This window comes from Anoplopoma fimbria, chromosome 5, assembly GCF_027596085.1.
Source record: "Anoplopoma fimbria isolate UVic2021 breed Golden Eagle Sablefish chromosome 5, Afim_UVic_2022, whole genome shotgun sequence".
Classification (NCBI taxonomy): Eukaryota; Metazoa; Chordata; class Actinopteri; order Perciformes; family Anoplopomatidae; genus Anoplopoma; species Anoplopoma fimbria.
Window position 1 is genome coordinate 11,098,380 of NC_072453.1, and position 21,226 is coordinate 11,119,605.

The window sequence follows — 21,226 nt, forward strand, 5'->3', positions numbered from 1 at the left end:
TTTCATTCAAGGCCGCTCAGAACTGCAGATGTATTTTCACCATGTTTTCCCTCCCGACTAAATCAAATACCAAAGCTTGTTTGATGGCAGAAGCTTCAAACTAAGACGCTCCACGTTCTCTCTATCTTCATATTTGGAAGTGTCAGGGACAAGGTTACAGTTTCCGGTTGTAACTTGCATAATGTCTTTTCAAAATAAAGTCCTGAAGAAGGTGTACTTGTGCAGACTGGTCTCATCCAGCGTTTGTAGCTATACACCAAAAAAATAATGCGCTGTAATTCATAGATATCTGACGAAATGATTTCGTATGTAATCCATGTAATCATGAACCAGGAAGTATAAAGACCGCAAAAGCAGACACAGGGCGGGATTAGAGGTGGATCTTTTAGCAAGGAGTGCGCAGTTTGTTCCCCATGTGAAGCGAAAAGTCACTGTTAATTTATTTGTCACGTGACCTGCGTACTTCAGTAACGGCGCTTTTGTTTTTATTGTAACTCAACACAAAATCTTTTCCTAGACCTAACTGAGTATTTCACCATCTTTTACTAAACCTAAATAAGTAGTTTTGTTGCCTAAACGTTTCCTGTGAAGACTGAAGTTTATTTTGAGAGAGACTGTATTTCTAAGTGTAGGAGAATGCACAAAACTTTTTTTTGTGAGATTGAATACAAACCGTTTTATGAGGATTCTTTTGGTTCTTCTTGGTTTGTGGTTCAGGAAAAGATTATGAATTTGTGTTAAAAGACGTTTGTTTGTTTGTTAAATGAATAACTTAGTTTTAAATGTTAATGGCGTTAGTTAAAAAACGGAAGTTAAGAAACAAAACTACGGCCATGTTGACTTTTAGTTTCACAGGACACAAACAACAGTCTTCTGTAACAGAAGTCCAGTTTGTTTAATCTCTCTTTATACTATAATATACCATAATAATGATGTTGAGGACTTAACAGAGACAGAGAAGAGGTATTTGTACCACCTTTAACACCAGAGGTACAGAATACTTACTTGTACAGAAGCAGAGTCATAAAATAACCGTCCAATCAGAGCCGAGGATGTTTGTGCTCAACACTAAGCTCCCCCAAGAGAAGAGAAACATCGACTACTTTTAAATCTGTGGACACAATGATTATAAACTCACAGAGGAGTTTAAGAAGCTCCATCCAGAGCTGTTGCATGATGAAAGTCCTTCTTTTCCTCCTGACGGTTTATATGAAACCCTGTTGTTGTTTAATTACGTCTCTGTGTCCCTCTGCCGGTTCAACAGTCTTATTTCCTCTGATTTACAAAAGAAAGGACTCCACTGACAAACAGCAAACCAGTGGTTGGTATTCAGAGGCTTCGTTGGTTCTCTCTCTCTCTCTCTCTCTCTCTCTCTCTCTCTCTCTCTCTCTCTCTCTTTAATCCCATCTCATTTGGGTCCCTTCGTTTGGCAGGAAACAAACAGATCGATCAGGAGCCCGGGGTTTTGCCTTTAAAAAATAACAATGTTTTGAAGTGGGACTGAAAATGGCTCAGAGATTGTTTTTTTTTTAAAGGCGGCCTTGTTTTGTTTGGGTTTTTTTTTATTGATCATCTTTTTTTTTTTAAACTGGCGCCCAGCAGCCGGTTGTGGATGCAGCTGGTCACCATGGGGATAAAAACTCAGGGAGCGAGAGAAATTAGATATTACCATCCCATCATCATCTTCATTACCAGCAGCTCCTCGTTACCCTGGAGGCCTTTGAAAGCATGATGAGTGTTCATCCTCTCTGTTTCAAGCTCCGGCTTTATTTTGGTGTTAATCGTCTTAAAGGATCTTCATATAAACTTGTCAAACCGCCACTGCATTGTATTCAACTTGTAGATTCATCCAAATCTTCAGTTTGTTCCAATTATGCATTTATTAAAAAGTATAAAAAGTATTATTCACTGCTTCTGTCTCTGTTCCTCAAGAACAACCCTCTGGTTTTGTTTTTTTCCTGCTCTTCTGTTGGTCAGGACGACTCTTTGCATCAGTTAAGATGGTTATTAGATAAAAAGGCATCATGCTTGTGTTTATCTTCTGTTTATGTTCAACTGTTAGTATTATATCTTAATAAAAATGTACTTCATGTTCATTTTCCGTGTGTTTTCCTTCAAAAGTAAAGCAACACGTGTCAATTCCCACTCGTTACTTGCGGTAAAACAGTCTTTTTAAAATAAACTTCTGTCTTCAAAGAAAACAACTCAGTTGTGTTTAGGAAAAGGTTGTTATAGAAGTGCACATTTCACCTGACAAATAAATCAACATTGACTTTTAATTGTCTGCGTAGCGGTCTTTATATAATCCTTCATTCAGGATTATGTCAACAACATATGAAACCATTTCTACAAATTGTGGCTCATTACTTTCTTGTTGGGAGATCTATGAATGCTGCTTGAGACTAACCTGTTATGTTTGCTATTCAAAGATGAAAGAAGGTCCTCATCTGAACTTATATTTCATCTGGTAAAAAAACAGAACAGACCAAAGTCAATACTATGTGTTTACTCGTCCGTCCTCGTTTACAGTTTCTCTACTTGGCTGGTAAAATAGTGAAAATGGGATATTTTGTTTCGTTATAACTTAACCTTTCCTCAGCTTCTGTTTCCTTTCTCATTACTGATCGACCTCTTTCTTTATGTTCTATCCGTCTTCAGTCTCTATATTCAAACACAAACTGTCCTCTCCACCACGTCTCACATTTCAGTCCCTGTTCCTGGAGATCGTTCCACTCTAAAGGGCAGCGCCGGCGTGTGTGTGTGTGTGTGTGTGTGTGTGTGTGTGTGTGTGTGTGTGTGTGTGTGTGCGCAGACAGAAATAGCAGCTGCACCACTGCTTTTATCTGTTGAGGGAACTTATCGAGCATCGGTGACGCCGCAGACGGAGCGGAGTCTAGCAGAGAACAAAAGACGTGTGAGGCTCAGAGACATCCGGAGGAAGAGCAGTGTCAGGTCATGCGAATAATAACATTTTAAAAAAAATCAATAAGAAAAATTCTCAAAGTTTAGAGACGCAGCGGAAGTAAAGTTCGTTGTCACAGTGGCTTATAGCAGGTTTAATAATCGGTTTGGTTGAAACGGATAAAAGAGGGTGTGTTGCAGAGCGACGTGGACGGATCCGTGAGTGAAGCATTCAGGTTGATGAAGCTCACTGATTCCTGCACTCGGTGGATCGATGCCGTTAGCTTGTTACCTGGACTCCCTGCCTTCATTGTGAGTGTTGGCCTCTTCACACTGTACACAACATGGATCCTGACGATAGGCTCATTAAAGAACCTGCAGAGTGAAGCTCCTCTCAGTCGAGCAACAAAACACAAAGACGACGCCTGATGCATCTTAATACAGTTCAGTTCAATAACATACAGCTTTAATGTGAGTTTCACTCTGAGTCTGGATAAACCTTCTTCTATAGAACAGTGGGTGAACACTAGAGCCAAACTAGAAACACTATAAGTGTCTATTTTTCAAGCACTATATCTCAAAATACAGAACGTTGTGCAAAATGTTATAGAGAATAATGAAACTGAAGTTCTTCGGGTTGAACTATGTTTCACTGTGTTCCTTTATCACACATAATTCTTCATATATGTGTAACGAGAACTTAAATAACATATTTAGTTGTTTTGAACTTTGCTCTGCTTCCAACTCAGTCGCCAGAATTAAATGTCGGAGTCGTACGTTTTTGCAAACCATGGATATGTTGAATCTTAACTGTTTCTGATTCAAATATACGTGTAGATTAACGTTTTGAATCTGCAACAAAACGTCTTCGTTAGGTTTGGCAAAAGATCATATTTTGTGTAAAAATGTGTACATTACTTTTGGTTTGATGCGGGACATGATCAGAGGTCTCCTGGGTGAAAGTCCCGTGTTTGACCCATCCATTCTCCCTGACCTCCTCACTACGTAGACTTATGCACACTTTGATTAAACGTATTTGCGAAACTTCAAATAAGAAAAGTTATCAGGGAAGAAATAAGTTCCCTCGATACTTTATTGACAATACAGTTTCGTTGATCAGGCGGCACTTTTGGAGACCAGGCTTCAGATTTTACTTTAATAAATGCAAGAAATATATGATCATATCATCAAGACACAATCCTAGTAATGCAAGTAATGGGGCGGCTGTGGCACATGAGGTAGAGCGCTTGTCCCGTAACCACAAGATTGGTGGTTCCTCTATCGGCAACATGCCGAGGTGTCCTTGAGCGAGACACCTAACCCCAAGTTGCTCCCCGGGCGCTTCATTGCAGCCCACTGCTCCTCCGGGATGGGTTAAATGCAGAGAAATAATTTCCCCATTGTGGGACTAATAAAGGCTTAATTATTATTATTATAATCAATGATGGTGGATTACCATCTAAACCAGAGACGAGTAAATGATAAAAGAGCAGGTGTGTGACTCTGCAGAGGAATGTCAAAATATTTCACTCCCTCCTTCATTTACCGCTATATATGTGGTGACGGGTGAAGAATTGGACTTCAAGTTTTCAGCCAATAAAGGAGGCTTGATCTCTAAAAAAAATAAATAAATGAGCTTCTGTTACAGAACAATCGACAGAGCTTTAATATTTAAAAGACATTTTTATTGCATCCGCAGCGGGGATCATTAAGAGTCCCGGACATGCACGCTCAGCAAAAACACCTCCTTGCAAAAGTAAAGAAAAGAAATATAGGTGTAGTAAATTATCAGAGGCAAAAGAACAGCGACACCGGAGCGAGTTAAGTCTGGCTTTATTGTCTGTATCTGACTGCAGCTTGAAAAGGGCACAACTCATCTTCTGCTGCGACCAATTACAGCTGCATGTTCCTCCGGGTTTGTTCCATTCAGCTCCGTCAAAGCAGGAGTCACAGGTGTGACAGCCATGCAGACATTTATCACACAGGTGGGAACAAGTCTGCACTGTTCTGGTTAAAGCTCAGTGTGACACGTTTGGAGACCATTTTAATTACTGATTTTTGGCTGTTTGATGTTCTGTTTTAAACAGGAATCCTTAAATGTGAGTAAAATCAGAAGAACCGATACGAAACCTGAATTCAAACCTCTGAGGTCTTGTTCTGTCATGTTTGTGAGTTTAGCTTTTTACTTTACACATTCATTTGTGAAGATTATTTTAGTGAACAAGTGTCATAAACGTTTGTTTGACACAATATATATATTTTCTGCAATAATCCAGAATCCAACAGCTTCTTGGCGGTTTGTGGAGGGAACCAGTGATGATGATACTTTCCTGGTATTAAATCACATCCTTGGTCTGCAAAATAACTAACTTTTACATAGAGATCATTGGATGCATTTTTAGCAGTGCAACACATCTTTTTTCCATTAATTCTAATGTAAACAAAGTGACTTTCCTTCGTTTTGGCTCTCTCTTTTGTACTAGAAATGGGAAAAATCTGAGTTTTTTATTGCTTCATCTGCGGCTGTGACAGCTGTCCTCCCTCCATGAACATGTTTAGGGTTGTGTTCAATTAGAATGTGTTGCAACAGTTCAAATCTTTTTCTTTTTGTAACTATGTGTTTTATCTGTTTGTAGCATCCTTTTATGTTTCTAGCCTCAGATTTCGAGGCTTTACCTGATATATATTGATAATGCCACTTGGCAAATATCACCAATAACACCATAAACATGCCATAGAGCACATTCTGCACACATTTGTTATCTACGATCTGCCAGAATTACTGGAAGGTCACACCGAACGCCAAACATTTTGCAACATAGCATAAAATGGTGTTTTAAAAAGGTGTTTTAGTTTCATTTCACACCTAAATATTAGACTTGTTAACATATTTGGCTATTCTACACCCTCATTTACTCTGAATGTTGAGATTATTTTAAATAAAGATTAATTGAGATTAATGTTGATAATCTCTGCTGTGTGAGTAAATCCAGTGAAAGAAAAAATAAGTCTGTGTAGCTTGTGCTCGACATTCAAACATCTAATCCATACCATGTGGTCCATGAAGCTTTCTGTCCCTCTGGGCTTCCTTACAGTGGAGTACAGTACATACAGAGTTGACAAACTGAATCCTCCCTTTGATCCACTTGATCCACCGTTTTAACGCTGATGTGAACACAGACACAGAGGTCTTACTGAGCCAAACAAAGCACGTGGGTTCGTTTGCTACATGGTCACAGACGGGACAAAAAGCTCCATCTCTGCACACGAGACCGGAGTTAATTACCCAGGGTGGTTTTCAAACACATGAGGACAGTTTGTTCTGTAGCACATCTTTGAATGTTGGGACCAGACCTCTGAATCACCGCTTTCATCTCCAGTTTGTTTCAGTCTGGTGTTGAGCTCATTGACAGCTGACATTAATGACCAATCAGAGTTTTGTGGGTGGGATTAAGAATTGAGACGTCATCAGATTCTCCACCTCCATGAAAAATGGCAGTTAAATGTTGGCAAGCTTTAACTGTATATAAGAAGTGGATGTAGTTATTGTAACTTCACCCATTGGTTTGTGGACTGACATTTTGAAGCCTCGAGTTTGAGTTTTGGCTGTCGCCATCTTAACTATTTAGCAGCCAGTGACCAGGAAGTGACCATATTTGGACTGAGGAGGAGTGACGTAGAGACACCGTATATGTCTCTGGTAGAGACCTGTCAATCAGAGTGTAGCCCCGCCCTAAAGCATACCCTGCTTTATGGTCTATTTGACTCTAAATGGACCATAATTTAGTAAATGAACATCATGCTGTATTGAAGAAGACTTGAAACTAGAGATTGAGACCATAAACTCATGTTTACAATGTTTACTGAGGGAATAAATCAAGAGAGAAGTAGAGTCATTTTCTCATAGACTTCTATACAACCAGAGGAGTCGCCCCCTGCTGGATATTAGAGAGAATGCAGCTTTAAGACATGAAGCATTGACTTCACTTGGCAGAACTGGAGGTCGCTGGCTGTCTCCACTGTGATGAACAGACATTGTTTTCACAAAAATAAGGAGAAGCCAGACTTTGGGGGAAAAAGTAGAAAACTAGATGGAAAAAAAATAGCAGCAGAGAAATATAATAATAACCTGAATTCTAAAACCGCTATCCCATCATTAGCAACCCATACTGCAGCTTGAAAAAATGATTTCGATGTGTATGCACTGTATGTAGGTATGTCATGGAACTACAAATTTGGCATTTGCAAAGCTCTCATTAATCAAAGGCTGTGAAATATCTATCATAAAATGAGTTTATCATTTATCTTGCATTTGCATTTTCCACCGTTTTCTGGCATTCTACAGGCAAAGCAATTATTGGATCATTCAACAATGAAAGTTATTCTTATTTGCAGCCCTTCTTCAAATGCAAAAGCACAGTCACCAGCAGCCGTCTGAACTTTGACCTTTACTGAGTCACTACGGGGTCAGCGGAGGGACAAATGTGTTCATGTTCATCTTTTACTGTAACCTGCTTTGTTTCCAGATGCATGAATCGCCTGGACGACCACAGCTGTGTCCACCGCTGCTCACACACACACACACTGCTCACACACACACACACACACACACACACACACACACACACACACACACACACACACACACACACACACACACACACACACACTGGTATGATCCAGTGAGCATAACCAGCAGCGACATCAGCTCACTTTAATGTGAGGTCATAGTGAGTCTTTGAATACTGAATATTATTGTCTCGTTTGAGATGAGTGTGAACCTTTCGACAGTAATTGAAATAACTTTTTCCTTCACTGTTCAGCAGATACTTTGATGATAGCCGCTTTATGAAATATTCTGTAAACTCAATGTTTCGTTTAGTTTCCATCTCATTCAGCCGCACGTTTTATCACATTTTGTCAAACCGTGTGATCATCGCTTGTTTATTATTGCCCATAATCGGCTGTTACAAGCCCACAGTTTTTTATTTCCATAGTGATATGACACAGAAGGAGAGAGATAAAAAAGAAGATGATAAAAACCCAAAATGAGATTCAAGGGACTAATTTGTGCAGATGAGATTATAGAAACCGATTCTTTCATCATCTCAAACATGGTGAATTGATGTCGCATGCTGAATAATTCAGTGTTGGATCCTGAACCTTGGAAATAAGTTCACCAGCACTGACTAATTTTTCTGGTTGATGTGTAATTAGGGTGAAAGTTCAGAAACTTTTCTGTTATTACTGTCTGACTGAGCAGCTAAAGTCTGAACAGAAATGTGTTTGTGTCTCTGTGAGAATTAATTCAGGCATCATGGTTAAAGTGATTAGACATACGATGAGTTTGGCTTCATGTGACATCTTTTATTAACAGTCAGGCTGAAAACAGCGACCCTGATCTCCTGATTCTGATGCCAATCAAACATTTAGCAGATCAGAAAAAGCACTCAGAGAAGCTCGATTGTGTTTGTTACACCGATCCATAGATTCGTCAGATTCTGATGTTATTTTTTGTTGTTTTGTTTTGTTATAGCAGCTGGTATACAAGACTCCAGACTAACTCTTTTCACCAACGCCCAAGAACAGTCCCAAAGTCTCTCTAAATCGTCTCCCTAAATTATCTGCCTAAAAACACCAAATTCACATTATTAGGAAATAAATGATTGTATTTCTTAGTCAAAGATTAGCTTTGATTAAAGTTATTGGCATCAGTCTTTAGTTTTAAAGATGTCCAAGCATAAGCTGTTTAATTTACTAATTTAGCAGCTGGCAGAAAATGAGCCCAGAGGTAGAGATGGACGCTAGCTAGCTAACTAGCTAGCTAGCTAGCTCTCCTCCGCTAAGTCTGCTTTGGTGGGAGTAGCCTGCCCAGTGGCGTAGGGGTTAACTTTCTCCTGTAAGACTCTGGAAAGTTTTTGGAGAACACTTCTCAAACTTCTACAAACCAGGATTCAATATGTCCACCTGCTGTTCGTCTGCTTTCTTGTCTCTGCAGAAAACCATTGCAACAACAGGATGTGAGCTCCTCAGCAATAACACAACAGAGATAAAGGAGTAAAACAGATGAAGTCTGTGAGGGCTGAAGACCAGCTGTTTTTAGGGAGAAATTTTCATATTTTCATATCACTCGGCTAGAGAATCTCTGCAGAGATAACTGCTGTTGAGTCATTTGCATAGTGGACAGCTATCGGCTGTCAGTGATGGAGTGCTAAGTGAAAACAGAAAACCCAGTCAGTGGTCATCATAGTGCTAACAAACCACCACGAGTGTAATGATTTGAGTTTAAAGACCTCATTCTCACACTTCTCATTTCATCAGCCCAACAATACATACTACAATACCATGCATTGCATTTATGTCCCAAAGATTAATGTCAGCCTGACAAATCTGCATGAATAATGTCGTGGGTAGATTTCATTCCGATAGCTTCACCGCCTCCTTCCTCTGCTCGTGGTTGCAGTGAGCACTAGTATTCAGCTGTAGTGACGGCTGCTATCACCATGCATTACAATGAAGACCGACCAGATTCTTTAATAAATAAAGAGAAAAAGCTCGGGAACATTAATATATGGATTGTGAAAAAGTGTTGGAAAGCCAGCATGTTTTTGATTTGCTGCAGAGACGCCCTCATCCCGCGTGGCTCAGATGAGGTTTGATAGGTTCGTGATGGCGGCCGTGAAGTAGCTCGCAGGCCTTTGATTGGCTTCATTTCCATAGCACCTTGGCGGGAGAGTGGATGCAGAGAGGATAGGGGGGGGGTCGTTCGGGAGCCCATCATTTACATTTCACACACCCCATGCACAACCGTCGTATTCTGATCACGAGGAGAGAGCCGGGGGTTAAATTATACACCGGCCTTGTTAATATCAGACCTGCTGATAAAACACAGAGAGGAGAACAGCACCGTGCAGCCCTGCATGTTAATCTCTGAGTTATTATAAAGAAAATACACGATTAGTAATTGTTTTAATAAGCACCAAAAGCACGGATGCATTAACATCACATATCTATCTTTAACCACCACCGAGGAGCCCAATGAAGAGGAGGAGCTGAGATACTGAGAGGAAAACAAACAAATGCTGTATCTGAGGAGAGTATATTATACATATATATATATATATATATATATATAATTAAATATTTATAGCTAGAGACCAGTGATGAGCTGCTACACTGGTCACATTTAAATTATTTGTTTAAAACAAATTGATCACAAACATAGCATTAATTAAGAACCACTGTTTTTGGAGCTTGACTTGTACTAGAAGTCAGGATGTCACAGCCTTCATAGTGAGTTATCTAGTTATTAATGAAGCAAATATGCTAAACATTCACTGGTTCCAGCTTCTCAATTGTGAGAACATGCTTCTTTATTTTACTGTTGAAAACATCAAGCGTTACGCAAACATCCCATTGAACTCTGTTTTTAGCTGTTTTCTGACATTGTATAGATATTAGTAATCTGCAGATTAATTGTTGGAGAAAACACTTTCATGTTTCATCCCTCTGGTTTACACAAGGCTCCAACTTCTATTTCTTAAGAGTCATGTCTTAAAGCTGCATTCTCTCTACTGTCCATCAGGGGGCGACTCCTCTGGTTGTATAGAAGTCTATGAGAAAATGACTCTACTTCTCTCTTGATTTATTCCCTCAGTAAACATTGTAAACATGAGTTTATGGTCTCAATCTCTAGTTTCAAGTCTTCTTCAATACAGCATGATGTTCATTTAGTAAATGATGGTCCATTTAGAGTCAAATAGACCATAAAGCAGGGTATGCTTTAGGGCGGGGCTACACACTGATTGACAGGTCGACACCAGAGACGTATACAGCGTCTCTACATCACTCCTCCTCTGTCCAAATATGGTCACTTCCTGTTCACTGGCTGCAAAGAAGAAAAAAAAACATGGCGACGGCTGTAATCCAAGATGGATACAGTGAAATTGAGTTTTCATAGCTTCTTCTAATATTCAGTCTCTGGTTCATCAGGTTGTGAAATGCTTTGTCTATTCTGTTTTTTTCCTTTATTCATCTATTTATTGTCAAAAGAGAGACGGCAGAGAGTCTTTTATCCCGACATTAATCTAACACACTGCATTCACCACAGACCTTATTTTATGCTCAGAGATCGGCTTAAAGCTGCAATAGACGACTTCACACAGTGAGCTGACTTCCCACTGTTCAGAACAACAGAGAGCTAATAGAATTATTGAAGCTTTGAGGGGCTTAAATACCCAGAGATCAACTGGTATGACAGGACATGAATTCCACCGCTCTGTTCTCTCTGCATGACGGAGGTGATGGAGCTCACTGCCTCCTGTTTGTACAGCACAGGTACAGTAAACGCATCCTCCATCTTTGTTTCCTGCCCATTAGTTCCCCCGACTGTTAAAAGGTTAGAGAAGGTGTGTGTGTGTGTGTGTGTGTTTTATGGATATTCAATAGGGAGGGAATCCACTCACACACAGCAGGAAGTGCATGTTCCAAAACTAAATGTCATTGCTGTCATTGATGCTGCGGATGAAAAGGCTCAATTATCCTTCCTCACACACACACACACACACACACACACACACACACACACACACACACACACACACACACACACACACACACACACACACACACACACCTCGTACACACACATCCTGTAATCTCTCTCTATTTATTTACCCCTTTCTCTCCTTCGTCCTCGTTTTGCATTCACCATTCTTCCTCCCAGTCTCATCAGTGTGTGTGTGTGTGTGTGTGTGTGTGTGTGTGTGTGTGTGTGTGTGTGTGTGTGTGTGTGTGTGTGTGTGTGTGTGTGTGTGTGTGTGGAGGTAATTAAAATGTCTCTTCCAACAGTCTGGTGATGAATGAACAGAGCTGTCAGAGAAGCGCCTCCCACTACATCACACATATTTGATTTTTTCGGCGTCACAGTTCAGGGAATCTGCTTCATTAGTGTTTTCTCGGTTGGCCCTTTGTAACACAGTAAACCCAACAGGACGGACCTCACATCAAGGCCTCCCCACGCTCCAGAGGACGAGGCAGAGAGAAGTTGGACTTTAAAGCAAAGACGCGCTGCTTTCAATTAAGTTGCAGTTGGACTTCCTCCTTGAATTAGGAGGGATTTCCTCAAATCCACTGTTTTCTCTGAGGGAAAGAAAAACCATTCAAACTTCAACAAATTATCTGAGAAACAAGTAGAAACATGGAGCCGACTCTCATCAGACTATCCCCCAGCTGCTGGTTCATCTTTAGTCAGACTTCATGTTTTGAATATAATCAGCTGTGAAAATGAGGAGTGGTGGGAAAAAAATCCTTCCAGCATCGTATTGCAATACTATGCGTTGCAGTATTGTATCAATACACAAAAGCAAAGTATTGATCTTTTATTATATAAACTGTTAACATCGCAACTAGTGTTAGTCACGTTTACAGCAGCAGAGCTGACGGAGGTTCCTTTGAGATACTGATGTTCATTCAGCAAAAATGTGTACTGTAAAATAGTAAATTATGATGCCATCATGATGTGTTCAAATGTAATCTGTTAAAATGTAGTTTTTTGTTGAAAAAGAAATCCAGTTGTTTGAATTAGATGCTTTAACAGCAACATAAACAGAATATCAGAGTAGATCATGACCTGTTTAACTTCCTAAAACGAGCTCATTAGAGCTTATTATACATAATTAAAATTATTATTTTTTTTTTTATAAATGAAGGTAATATCTTTTATTTCTTATCATTTGAATTGTGTGTTTTTGTATCCATATCACCACTATGAAGGACTTAAACAAAGTAAAAGGAGATAGTTGATGATGATAAAAATGTATATTTTTATATTATATGGACTAAAGTTAGATGAACAGAGTAAAAGCTTTATTTTATTCAATAAAACAGATGTTGATAAAAAAAAAAAATTAGCAGTTAAAAAAAAAAACGTGTGTAATGTGCATTTTGAGAGTGTTTCTTGGAGCCAGCGTCTAGTGGAGATTAGAGGAACTGCATCCTAAAAAAGACGACGTGAATAAAGCAGAACATTGCATTTACAAAAGAGGACCACTAGCTAATATCATCCCTTCCTGTTTCCACTGATGGAGACAAAGACGACATGAAGCAGCTTCCAGCGTCTCGTCCTCAGGCAGACGATCCCACAGCCTGCAGAGAAAGTCTTTGAACATCTGGACCAGACCAGTGTTTTATCATGTCTGCTTTTTAATTAGAACTTTTGTCTGGTGAACTAATGAGTATCTGCAGCCTGTAGACTTCCTCCTATAATTACTCCATACCCGAAAGGAACAGGAAGCTCGTCGCTGCTGGGTGCCACTAATCAATATGTACAAGCACGCGGGCTAAACCAAGAAGATGAAGAACCAAAAAACTGTTTTAGTCCTCTGAACTAAATATCCATGGAGTATAGTCCTTCATGCAGAACAGAGGATGTTTTTCTACATTAACAAAGCTATCAAATCATCCTTAAATAATTACAAATCAGTCGTGTGGCATACTTTATCTTGCATCTGTCATTCTTTGTGTTACCTGCATACCCTGCTTTATGGTCTATTTGACTCTAAATGGACCATCATTTACCAAATGAACATCATGCTGTATTGAAGAAGACTTGAAACTAGAGATTGAGACCATAAACTCATGTTTACAATGTTTACTGAGGGAATAAATCAAGAGAGAAGTAGAGTCATTTTCTCATAGACTTCTATACAACCAGAGGAGTCGCCCCCTGCTGGACAATAGAGAGAATGCAGCTTTAAGACCTTACAGCCCGACCAATCAAATATTCCTTCTCTCTAACTATAACTCATTATTTAATAGTATAAGTTTAGTAAGTTTAAATAAATGTCCTTAAATCTGCTTAGAAGTCATTTAATAAAAGATGGTACTGATATCTGCAGAAAGGACATGTTAATATTCTAATGTCCACCGGACTGACCAGACTGTCTACATTGTCGCCATAACAACTCATGCTATATAAAGCAATGTTTTGGAACAAGTAATCATCTTATTCAAAGGAATGCTCAACGGTTACAAACTTGTTTTTATGGATTAAAGTTACGATCTGAAATATATATCTCTGGTTTGTTCTCTCTGGCGGGTAATTGCAGGTTCTTTTTTTGTGATTGACCCTGTGAATGTCACCACAGACCCCCAGATGGATATGGACTTAAAAGACATTTATTTGAATGAAAATCTTGGGAGATTATTCCTTTAAGGTTGGTTTCAGCTCAAGGTTAGGGGCTAAGGGATTTATGGCAGAGTCCTCACAAGTGTGTGTGAATGAATGTGTGTGGATGTGTGTGTGAGGCTTTTTGTCGCGGTGTCACAGCCTGGTGATGAGTCAAAGTGAGCTAATGAGGACGGCCTGAGGAGTGAAGGAAACGGCTGAGAAAGGAGAAGAAACAGCTGATTAGAGGATGAATGTCGGCAATAAATCACCTCAACCTGCTCTCTATCTGAGGTTATAAAGTTCTATGATGAATGTAATATTCTCTACTCTTCTTTGTTTTAATTCTATCGTGCATAACAGTATTATCTGTCGTGCATGCCAGAAAAATGTGGCTGCACTGCATCATTAGTTCAACATGCATCATATCTGTATTATTTTGATAATAAGTAAATAAATGCTCACCCTTTATAGATCTTTTGTGAACACTGTTCATTTGATTTAGAAATTACAGGTAGCAAAGGCAGGCAGAGAACATTCAATTTAGATTTAAAAAACAGTATATATCCCATATATATATATATATTTAGATATATGTTTGTATGGTCAGTTTTGTCCCTTTCTGACTGAAGACTGTCAGTCTGTGTCTCAAACTAGAGATTGAGACCATAAACTCATGTTTACAATGTTTACTGAGGGAATAAATCAAGAGAGAAGTAGAGTCATTTTCTCATAGACTTCTATACAACCAGAGGAGTCGCCCCCTGATGGACAGTAGAGAGAATGCAGCTTTAAGACACTTCAGCATGACGTCACGTTTTAGAACCGGAGGTTGCCGCCTGGTAGAATATTTGCATGACCAGACACAATTTAAACAGATATGAATTGAATAAATATCTGCAAATATCAGTGAAAATGTTAGGATTCACAACCGGCCTCTGAATATTTGCTGATATTTTCATGTCGCTGTGAATCTAAATGAAATCCGAGACATTTCCTGCAGCCGGCAGTTTACCGGCCAAATCCTGTCCGACTTCAGAGGACAGACCGGTGTGATTCTGATGGATGGAGATAAGTGCTGTTTTTTCTGTTGGGAGAGGAGTACGACCCCCACAGTGCCTTGCTCAAAGTGGCTCAGGAGGAATTGATGAGCAGCTGTGTGACTGACGAGGAGCTCGGCAAACTTCTTTCAAGTCCCTCCACTTGTGTTGCTCCTGTGCTGGAGCTTTAGAAGAGGAAGGATTATTTTATTATTCTATTCCAGCAGATTTCTTGAGCAGAGAGAAGACAGACACACTGAGAGAGCAGGAAGGATGGAAATACAACGAGAACAGAACATGGGATGGAAATGTATGGAAATGTATGGAAATGTTCACGATGGTTATGTATTATAAGGATGCTGCAGAATAAGAGATGCTACAATCAAAGTATTGATATAGTGACGGCAAAAAACAACTAAAACTAACGGATAAGATTCAGACAAAGAGTTGGAATCTGTTACGTTTTTATTTAATATATATCATTATTATCCATCTGTATGATGTAGTGTGGTGAAACACTAATACCAGTGCATTTAAGATGATGTTTAGAAGTGTGGTAGTCTGAGTATGTACACACTTAAAATAATCTATATCAGGTTAAGTGTATATTATATTTAGAATATTGTGTTTCAAGGGTTAGTTCGGATTCACCAGAGTCACACAAACAAACTAAATGATTGAACCAGCAACTTTTGTTCTGAGAAGTAAAATTACTTTGGTGAATTTGAAGAGAGCATAGAGCTTCAGTTACCCGTCAGAAAAGTGCTGTCTGACAGCAAGGTAAAGCGGTGGAAATATATTCTGAATGTAGCGTACAATGATTATTTTTCTAGATTTTTACATAGTTTCTTAAATTCTACCTTTTTTAAGGTACTTGCATGTAACATGCTAGTTGTGTGTTTCACATCAAAACATGCAGAACAATCTTAAGTTTTCTCTATGCTGAAGCTCTTATTTGAACATTTCTGTACATTATTTGTTGTTATTTTGGTGTTGGGAGAAATTCTGTTCTCTGCCCTCCAGCTGTGTGAGTCAGAAATTAAGGACGCGGAGGTGTAGAGTCTAAAGATCGCTACACAAATTTTAACCATATTTTTGTGCCGTACTATCGCTAAGATATTAATAAAAACATCAAGTAAACATCTTGTTGTAGACTTCACTGATATTGATTCTTTTAGGTTTTTAAAATACTCGTACAACTGTCTCTTTCTTCAAGCGTCATATGCTGTAGTAATACACTGACTTTATGTAGAAGTACCTAATACAACCACATCACAACTATCCATTTAACTATGACTCTAGATTCACTCTCCGCTCTCTTAATGTAGAAACACTGCACTTGTCCTTGTTTACACTATCAATGCTCTCTGAGTTCAGTAGATAGTTTATTATCCGTCACATTACCTGGCCAGCCGCTGGCATTTTTATACTTTACACCAATAAAAAAGGTGAAAAGAGTTCACTAACGCGACATTGAATGCATCATTCTCGCTGGAGGCTGAACGTGTAGGATGTTATACTATAAAAATGCCCTTTTTTCCACTTCCTTAATATGATGTAGTTCCTCACGCCCCAAAGGTTGTTATTTGTCAGATTTAATGTTCACAGTTCAGGTTGAGGTCACTGAGCAGACGGCTACATGCTGATATCCATGATGGGATTGAAGAGCTCTGTAGGATACTGAGTCATATCTGAGTAGAACAGAGTACATGAACGCCTTTTCACGAACCCAGGAGAAAACATTGAGATACAAACTCTAAGATTTAAGTAGGTTTTCGCACTGAAGGTGAGATTAGAATGTTTTTATGTGTCTGTAGATAACACATAGCCAAAACCTCGATAGCAAACAAAGTGAAATGATGCACCTTCAGTGCAAACTTCTGACTAGAATATTAAACAGAATGTAACAAAATGTAGACGCTTAAATAACGCTGCTTTGCTCCTGTGAAATAAATGCTTTTGATAATTGTTTGTCTTTATGTAAACCAGTGGTTGCGTTAAACGTTCTCGTTGTCCGTCATTTTGATGGACAGGGTTGTATAAATTCTGTCCATCAATCTATTTTTACCCGTGCTTTAAATATTTGTATTATAACAAGACGGAGGCTAAATATGTATTTAAAGGTGGAGTCTGTGATTCTAATCCAATATACTTCATCATGGTCTGTTAATGTAAGTAGTGATAAAAGATCCGCTGTTTAATCACAGTTTTAGTTTTTCTATTTTGGAAATCATAACATCTTGTGTCTTTTTCTAAAATTTGAGTTTTTGACTGATCATTCATACACAGAACAAGCTTATACATTGAGTATTCATATATATATATATATATGTAAAGAAAATATGTACAGAGAGAAGTTACTGACCATGTGGTCACTTTTCATGTCAACATACAGAGAGCAGATAAATGTGTTTTTTTCCTTCATATTTGCCTCAGACAGACAAATTCTCATGGCTGTTTTTATTTAGTTCTGAAGGTTGAACTCGCGCTCTGCTTCCACACTGGAGACCGGACTAACATGACTATGTGAACGTGGGTTTAACCGATCCTGCAAGCTCTCACTTCACTGGAAGGGAAACTAGAGAAAGACGCTCCAAAGGCCCTTCAGTCCGTCAAAATAACAAACAGCCTTCAGATATTTTAGTCATTATTTCAAAAGTTCTGTCCGCCTTTTGCACGCCTACGATTCTGCTAACTACAGGATATATAGCTACATACATACTTATTTTTCTTAACTCTCACCCCCCCCTTAAAACTCTGACTTCTCTTTAACCTTTCGTTTCCTTTCGTAACTGTCTCCGAGCAGATGAAACCTACATCCTTCAGAGCAAAGAAATAAGAGCCATATGTAACATTAAAACGACTTTAATACTTTTGCCAATGCCATGATAAACTTGGAAACCGAACTTCACTGTAATGTTTTCGAACATTTTCCATGAGAAAAGGACAAATATGACTCGTGCACAGCTGTTAGGTCGAGTCGATTAACAGATTCAGAGATTATAAAACACACACACAGATAAACCGAGGCCTCCTGCAGGGCTTCGCCTCCAGCGGTGCCTGATATCAGTGGGGAACTGTGAATCACAGAGCTGCACAATCGTTCCACTAGAGTGACTGACTGTTACTTCAAATTTACTGGAGAGAAAGAGGGAGACAGACGGATTGGATGGACAGAAAATATAATAGAGCACACAAAAAAAAAAAAAAAAACGATACGGGGAGAAAGAGAATGAGAAAAATAAGTGAGAGATATACGGATGATGAGATGAAACAGCTGGAGTAAAAAAATAAAGCAGCGTAGGAGTAGAATGTGGCAGTCGGAGTCAGTCAGGACTGGGAACAAGCCAGCTGTCAGCGCTAATAGACAGAGAAGGGTGGAGGGGGGAGCAAGAGAGAGAGAGAGGAAGAGGAAAAGAGGAAAAGATGTTCAGGCCAAACAACCTGTCACCGGCTATAACGGAGCAGAACGCAACACAGCCGCCTCGTCTGAATGTCAGAGAGAGAAACTTCTCCGGCGGTTTGGGAGAAGAGTGCCAGAGCAATCCAGATGATATTCTCTAAAGGATGGAGGCTCTCTGCTCCAGCGGCACAGCTCGGGACGGGTGGAGTGGAGATAATGGTCTCCGTCAGCTCGGCTGAGGACGACTCAGCTCCGACTGCACTTCTTATTTTCTTGTCCGGTGGTTTGGTTCTTTTTATGGGTCACTATTATGTGTAAAGTCATCAGGATGATGAAAGAAACTTTAAACTCGGCTGTAATTGACAAGAGTTTGGGTCTCACAGTTGTCATCGGCAAGAAAGTTCGTAGAACGTAGAGAACTTAGAACTTATAGAACGAAAAAAATGCTGCCAGATGTTCTTCTTGCAATACAGATGAAAACGTTTCCGAACAACGTTCTTGGGAATGTTTACAGTGGCAGCATCAAAGAAAACATGGATTTTGTTTTTGGAGGTTTGGACACTTGATGATGATATGAAGTTGTTCTCACCAAAGCAATTGCTGAGATCTTGGAACGTGAATTATTGTTTAAAATAGGTCCAACAGGACAAGAAAACACAAACAGCTACACAATCAATCTTGAACCCACGTTGACCTAAGCTGTGGTTCTCCTTCAACGAGGAAAATAGTTGAATTAATGTAGAAATCAACAGGTGTTGTACCATAAATCAATACCTTGAATGGCAACTCAACTACTCTGATTGTTAGTGACTGTTTCCTCTCACACTGAACGCTGTAATTCACTTTGTGTGTCTCTATCCTGCCTTCTGATTGGTCACTAACCTTGATCTGTTAAGGCAGTGATTTTTCTTTATAGACATAAAATAGACTGATTCATTTTCATGGACAGATTTTTCTTTGGCATCGATCTGTGTGAGGATCTTAACATGCAGAAGGCCAAGGTAGTAAGATTTACCCTCAACTGGAGGCCAAAAGTCTATTTGTCCTTGAGTAACTCACTCCCACCTGCTTCAGGAGAACCAAATTAACTTTAGGAACCTTCACCCCTTTTACAAAAACAAGCCGCGGTCTTTTTGAGGAACTGTTTGGAATATCAAAATATCTGAAAGTCAAAAATATCCAATACTGTTTCTGGATTAAAAACAGTTCATTGCATGTGTTTGAATGTTGTGTAGTGACCACAGATGAATCCCTCAACAGATATTTGTATGATGTTGAACATATGAAGTGTCTTTTCTGTCATATGTTTACTGATATTTGCATTTCTACCACCCTCTTTCCATCCTGCGTCTCCAAATGTTTACCCTGCACTTGATAACACATCTTCTTTTCCCCGTTTCTCCAGATATCCGCGGCCTGCAGGGCTTCCTGGACCAGACGTCCCGTCAGGGCGTGGACGTGGCCCTGCAGCGGGTGGACAGGAACATCAGTAAAGTCTTCACCAACCTCTTCACCACCATGAGGACCGAGGAGCTCAACCGCTACAGAGACACTCTGCGCCGAGCCATCCTGCTGCTCAGCCCCCACGGAGCTCACACCTTCATCCAGCAGGTCGGTCCACCTTCAGTTTATCAAACTAAAGAACGTGTTTACAGCATCGGAGTGTTACTGATGTAGGATGTTTGCACACATAAGGAACAAGCTTCGGGCATGAGTGGAACGCACCAACAAATGAGTGATTTGTTTGTGTGTACATGCGTGTACATGGATCAGATGGGTGTTTAGAGGACTACGTGTGTACAATATACATGGAGGAACTGTTTGCAGGGGGAAAATATTTATCTATAAGGAATGGATAAGTGTGCATATGTTAAGACTTTACACTAAGTGCATTTCATGTAGAAAACAAATGTTTCTGAATCAGTGTGTTTTTATAGAGTGACTAATAACAGCCTTATTATGGATCCTGCATGTACAATACGGTGACAATTACAAGTAATTGTGCAAATTCAGTGTGTATAGGGAGCAAGGGAGTATATATAGGGAACGAGGAGTGTTCCCGTTTGTTTGTCCAGGCTTTGTGTCCGTCCTCTCACTGCTGAACTCAGACCGGCTCAACCATCATTTATAAGCCTGTGGTGTGTGTGTGTGTGTGTGTGTGTGTGTGTGTGTGTGTGTCCAGGTGTGAGTGGACACCTGGAGTGACAGATGGAGCTGGTATGAAGGCTTGTCCAAGGGAATTCTGAGTTTTGCTCAATATTTATTACCTGTTTCATTTTTCACCATAGGTCATGTGTATGTGTATGTGTGTCCAGGTGTGTGTGACATCTGCTACTTTTTACAGATTTTTACTAAATAGTTAATATATGGTTGATTGTCGTCGATGTACAGACTATTAACACAGAGCTTAAAAAATCATATTGTAGTATTCAAGCAATAATGATCATCTGTACCAGGTTGCTTGTGGTTGCTTGTGAGCCTCGGAACAAAATAACTTCATCAGGGTTGATAAAGTCTGTAGTGTCGTCTTCTAAATTAGTTTTGCTGGAATGAGACCATGCGAAAAGCGCATCGTGGGTAGTTCATGGTTCCCAGGAAAAAAGAGCATTTGCAGCTAAAACATGGACCGACTGTTTGTTTAGATCGTTTGAAAGCTCTGCAACTGCTGAGAGACCAGAGAGGTGGTTCATATGTTTGCAAAACTCGATGCATAAA

At 39.6% G+C, this 21,226-nt stretch overlaps 1 protein-coding gene across 1 annotated transcript in view; it reads left to right on the forward strand.

The window, feature by feature from the left end:
* grid1b (glutamate receptor, ionotropic, delta 1b) overlaps nt 1-21,226 on the forward strand; it is a 428,151-nt gene that overhangs the window by 267,461 nt on the left and 139,464 nt on the right. The window contains 1 exon segment of the mRNA XM_054598809.1: nt 19,917-20,122. Coding sequence (XP_054454784.1) covers nt 19,917-20,122 — 206 coding nt within the window.